The 5,578-nt window shown below is 58.5% G+C and overlaps 1 protein-coding gene across 4 annotated transcripts in view; it reads right to left on the reverse strand.

The window, feature by feature from the left end:
* Positions 1-1,287: 1,287 nt before the first annotated feature.
* MTSS2 (MTSS I-BAR domain containing 2) overlaps positions 1,288-5,578 on the reverse strand; it is a 69,022-nt gene continuing 64,731 nt past the window's right edge. For all 4 annotated transcript variants that reach the window (XM_067470901.1, XM_067470900.1, XM_067470899.1 and 1 more), the window contains 2 exons: positions 4,868-5,033; positions 1,288-3,362 (listed from right to left, as the gene is read on the reverse strand). In XM_067470901.1, the coding sequence (XP_067327002.1) occupies positions 2,545-3,362; positions 4,868-5,033 (984 nt within the window). In that variant the 3' untranslated portion in view covers positions 1,288-2,544. The remainder of the gene's footprint in view (positions 3,363-4,867; positions 5,034-5,578) is intronic.

Raw genomic sequence — 5,578 nt, forward strand, 5'->3', positions numbered from 1 at the left:
GGGCTTCCTCTCCGCCTTTTCCGGACTCCCCTCTCCCTTTCAATCTCTCTTCCCATCAACACTTTCCTTTTGCCAACAGTGGACCAAAGCCCTTGGTGTCTCTTCCAGAAAGAATCGGGGCGCACCCGTGTTTCCTTGTTCCTCTCCCACCTTTCTGACACTCGACCTACGCAAACGCTTGTGTACCTTCAGTGACACTTTCCCCCAAACAAAGCCAACAATGCGCCCAATTCAGAAGTCTAACGAAACGGCAAAACACCGAATCCTACCACAAACTCGAGTCCTGCAGGAACCAGCAAACAGCAAACAGCCTCGGGGCTCACCCGTGTTTCCTTGTTCCTCTCCCACTTTTCTGACACTTCACTTATGCAAACGCTTGTGTACCTTCAGTGACACTTTCCCCCAAACAAAGCCAACTATGCTCCCAATTCAGAAGTCTAACGAAACGGCAAAACAGAGTCCTGCCACAACTGTGTGTCCTGCAGGAACCAGCAGAAAGGGAGGAGACTCGCCCACATTCCCTTGGCCTTAAAATCACAGAACCCTCGAGCTGGAAGGGACCTCGAAGGTCACCCAACCCGGCCCCTTTCTGCCAACGCAGGACGGCGCAGCCAAAGCCTCCTTAAGAGAAATGGTCACCCAAGCCCGGCTTCACAACCGCTGCACTCCCCGTCAGCAACCCATCCCACCTGCAAACGGCTCCAACCCACCCTCCGGAAGGTTCTCTCGTGACAGAAAAGGCCAGCTTCCAAGACCTCACTACCTCTGAGGATGCTTGCCATAGATGCGAAACATCAGGAGAGAATGCCTCTAGACCATGGCCATATAGCCTGAAAAAGCCTACAACAACCCAGTTCCAAGATATTGGTTGTTTTCACATTTTCGGGTTTGCTTTCATAAAAAAAACACCCTCATTTGCGCAAAAAATAAGTTTTTGTGCAGAAAACGTGCCAATCCTTTGTGCAAAACGCAGTTTTCTGTGCAAGAACGGTGTTCGTTGTGCAAATGACTTTGGCAAGTTCAAGTCCCGACACGTGAAACCCCCCATGTGCAAAAACTGTTCTTTGCCGTCCCACCTGCAGGCAACACCACACTGAGACGCTCCTCTTTTGCCACTCTCCTGCATCTCCTCCTCTACTATCACCCTTGGCACCAGTTCCTCTCTCCGCCTCTTCCCTGGGAACTGCTCCTGCCATTGGCCCAAACCTCCATCGTATGGGGCCCGCAAGACCTCTTTCGCTGAAGGCTATATAGGAACGGAGACGGTGTTTTTGCCGTCACCCAGCCGCCCCTCGCTCTGCAACTTCAAACACTCTGGAGACCCTTCAATATGTCCCCAACTATTTTCCATTATCGGTCGTTTCTATGGGTGCCAAGCGAGGATGGTGCTTTGAACGGCATCCCTTTTGGCCTACCTACGACACCCTAATGAAAGGTAAGCTTTCGAAAAGCGACCCGAGTCTCCGCACAGACCGCCAACAGCACGGCAGGGACCTTCCTGGCACCATTTGCAAGACCTCTACTCCGCTCTTGGACCAGTTCAGCCCTTTCCTTCCCGTTCTGCAGCCCTATGACCCTGCTTCCTCCCTTCGGCTCGCACAGAAGACCCGTCCTCATCAACCCACTTGGCACATCTGAATGCTCCCTCCCCCTGCGCATGATTCCAGAGGTGCCCTGGGATTTCTCCTCTGCGGCCAGAGCCCAGCACTGGGGCAGCCGTGGAAAAAGAGGCACCGACAACCACCCTTGGCTTCCTGCACAACTCCCAACAGGAAGGTGCACCCTCAATCCAGACACAGCCATGGCCAGGGTGAAAGGGAGGAGGCCCTTGCTTGCAAAATGCACCAGAGAGCCCAACATTGCCACCCAGGGACTCTTTGCAACGGGCCTGCCTCCGAATGGTGCATTGTGCATGTTGCGCACGCACTCCGGACACAGGGCTTGACCTCCAGCAGCTGTGCCTCCGGTCTGGCTGCTGGCAGTCTTCCTCGGAAGCAGCCCAGACAAAAGAGAGACAGAAAATGCATTCATGACACACACACACACAGAGAAAGAGATGCCCAGGGACGGGCCAGCGGACAACCCCCAGGGTGGTTCATGGTCCAGAGTTCTTCTAACAGGAATGCGCGAGCTGCCCAGAGACGTTGCAGCTCACATGGCGGGGTTCATGCCACGGGTGCGCCCGCGAAATCCCCTCCTGGTCCTGACCCCTGTTCCACACACAGAGAGACACTGAGAGGAAGGAGAGGGAGGGAGGAAGAGGCCGGCCTCTGAGGGCCAGGAAGGTGCAGACAGAGGAAACGGGCCGCAGGAAGCAAGCTCCACATCCAGGTCGTGGCCGAGCTGCATTCGGGTGAGCCAAGGCGTGTTGAGGCTTAGTCTCCTCTGCATCACGACCCAGCTTGGTCCTTTTGAGGCTCGGCGGTCCTTCTCTTCCGCCTGCCGCTCCTCACCCTGGCCCGGCCTTGGCTCCCATGGTGCTGCTGCTGCTCCTCCTCTGCGGCCGAGGGGGAGGCGAGGGGCCCGGTGGCAGCGGCGGCTTCATCACAAAAAGCGGGGGGCCGACCGGTCGTTGGTGATGGTCCTGCGGAGGCGCACCCCGCGCCGGATGACCACCAGCATGTCTTCGGTGGGAGGGTCCTCGGCCAAGGCGGAGGCAGCCGGCGGAGGGCTGGGGGTCTGCTCCTGGGGCCCCGGAGCGCGGGAAAGGGCCGGGAAGGGGAACTGTCCCTCCCCCAAGGCGTGGGCGCTGGCCACCAGCTCCCCGATCTTCTCCACCAGGCTGTGCCGGTTGGCGGCCAGCTGCTGCTCCTCCTCTTCCTCGGCTGAGAGGGGCCTCCCGCCCCCCGCAAACGCCGACACCTCCATCACGGAAGAGCCCCCTCCTCCGCCACTGTGGCCCCAGGCCGTGTTGGGCAGGCTCAGCCGCTTGGGGGAGGCCTTGGCAAACTCCAGGGCGGCGGCGGAGGAGGCGTCCATGTCGGCGTAGAAGACGCACTCCTCGCTGCCCACCCGGACGGGCCCCACGGCAAAGCCCGGGCAGGAGTCCGGCACTGTGGGGGTCTTGACGGGGACGATGGGCGGCCGGATGGGGATGGGGCCGGCGTTGGAGAGGGTCCGGCGGACGGTGGGCTTGGTGGAGGGCGTGCGGCGGATGGTGGCCACCCCGGGGGGAGCGCCGGCCGCGGAGGCGGCGGAGCCAGAGGGCAGGCCGGCGGTGGAGGCGGGCCGCTTGGTCTGGATCATGCGGCGGTAGTTCTGGGCGATGTTGCTGTTGCGCGGGATGGTGGAGGAGCGGTCAAACTCGCTCTGGCTCTCCCCTTCAACGTCTCCGTTCACAGAGTAGCAGTCGTAGTCGGAGCCTGAGGGAAACAAAGACATGACTACGGAGCCCCGCAAAGGAATGCAAACCTTGCCAAAGCAGGAGATCTTTGCCTGGATTTGGCTCCCCTGTATCTGTATTACTTTGCAGGACGGAGCTCGTGCGTCCAGGTCTCTTGCAGGCAAACTATGTCCTATGTCCAGTAAATTCCTTACAGGCCACTTTATTTTCCCAACCTGCCCCATAACACTACGTAACACTGATTTTTGTTCCTGGGTCATAAATGTCATTATTCCCTAATTGGTTCTAGCATGAAAGCATGGAAAAAGTGGATTAAACTTCCAAGAAGAAGAGGAAGGCGTGCAGCTTCTCCTCTCGGCACAGGAACCCAGCCGGGTTGACGTGCTGAGAGGCCAGGCCTGGCCCAGTGAGAAGGTGTGTGGCTGAGGAGTCATGCTCCATCCTCTCCTCCCCTCTTGGCACAGTGACCCAGCTAGGTGGTTGTGGCAGGAGGCGAGGAGAAGCCGTGTGCCTCCCTCTCCTCCCCTCTCGGCACAGTGACCCAGCTGGGGAAAGGAGAGGTGAGGAAAGGAGAAGCAGTGCGCCTCCCCTCTTGGCACAGTGACCCAGCTGGGGAGAGGAGAGGCTGTGTGCCTCCTTCTCCTCCCCCCGGCACAGAGATCCAGCTGTGGAGAGGAGAGGAGAAGCAGTGACCCAGCTCGGGAGAGGAGAAGCTGTGCGCCTCCCTCTCCTCCCCTCTCGGCACAGAGATCCAGCTGTGGAGAGGAGAGGTGAGGAGAAGCAGTGAGCCTCCCTTTTCTCCCTTCTCAGCACAGAGACCCAGCTGGGTTGTGGAGAGGAGAGCAGAAGCCGTGCACCTGCCTCTCCTCTCTTGGCACAGTGACCCAGCTGGGTTGTGGAGAGGAGAGCAGAAGCCGTCCTCCTCCTTCTCCTTCCCTCTCGGCACAGAGACCCGGCTGGGTTGTGGAGAGAGGGGAGAAGCCATGCGCCTCCCTCCCCTCCCAGCACAGAGACCCAGCTGGGTGGTTGTGGCAGGAGAGGAGAAGCCATGCGCCTCTCTCTTCTCCCCTCTCAGCATAGAGACCCAGCTAGGTTGCAGAAAGGGGAAGCCGTGCATCTCCCTCTCCTCTCTTCTTGGCACAGAGACCCAGCTGGGTTGTGGAGAGGAGAAGATATGTGCCTCCCTCTCTTCCCCTCTCGGCACAGAGACCCAACTGAGTTGCTGTGTCCAAAGGGGAGGAGGAGGGCCGCTGGTAGGCATCCTGCAAAGGGCTTCTTTCATCCCCACGCCTTCCCGCCGGGACCCTCACTCAGGTATGAGCCGAGGGGGTCCTTTTCTGCATAAAAAGGTGCTGCAAAGCTAGGCTTATCCTCGAGTATATAAGTTAGGATCACAAAGTTAAACAGGAATAACACTTCCAAACCAAGAACGGGACATTTTCCCAATGTGGTGTAATCAAGGCCCCCGGTCCCTCCCAGCCCCGCCCCTTCCCTGCCCCCTCCCTCCCAGCCCAGCCCGCCCACCTTGGGAGGGGATGGTGTCCTCGGAGCAGGAGGGGGTGGTGGTCTGTGTGCTGTACCCGCTGGAGTACTGCAGGGAGTCCCGGCTGCTCTTCTGGTGCTCCAGGCTCAGCCCCCGTGTCAGCACCATCGCCAGGTCGCTGGCCGCCGGGGAGACCTCTTCTCCGTGCTGGAGGGGAGAGGAGGAGACGGGTGAGGGGACGGGGCAAGGACCCTTCCCCACAAATCCAACCCCAGCTCCGTGCAGGATCCCACTCCCCTTCAACACCAAGCAAGTTCAGCATAGCCACAGCTCTAGGGTCAAAGCTATCCTTCAGTCTGTCTGTCCTTGCCTTTGTCGCCCTGCACCGCCTGCCAGGTGACAATAATAAGGCATTGTAAGGAAGGCCTTCCTTCTACAGAGCTGGAGAAGGGAGAAAGGAGGCAGGCAGCAGTCCCCATGACACTCAAGCAACACCAGGTATACACACAAATATATAAAATAGAATAGCTTCTTTGTCATTGTGCTATTGCACAACAAAATTCAATGCTTTCCACAGCACACATCACAAAATAACACACCTATCTCTCCACATTCCAATCGCTACGGCACAGCCCCCAAGGCCACATCAACACAAAACCATGGAGTTCAGCACAGCCACAGCTCTAGGTCAAAGCTATCTTTCAGTCTGTCTGTCCTTGTCTTTGTCACCCTGCACCGCCTGCCAGGTGGCA

This window comes from Anolis sagrei, chromosome 8 (genome assembly GCF_037176765.1).
Source record: "Anolis sagrei isolate rAnoSag1 chromosome 8, rAnoSag1.mat, whole genome shotgun sequence".
NCBI classification, from domain to species: Eukaryota; Metazoa; Chordata; class Lepidosauria; order Squamata; family Dactyloidae; genus Anolis; species Anolis sagrei.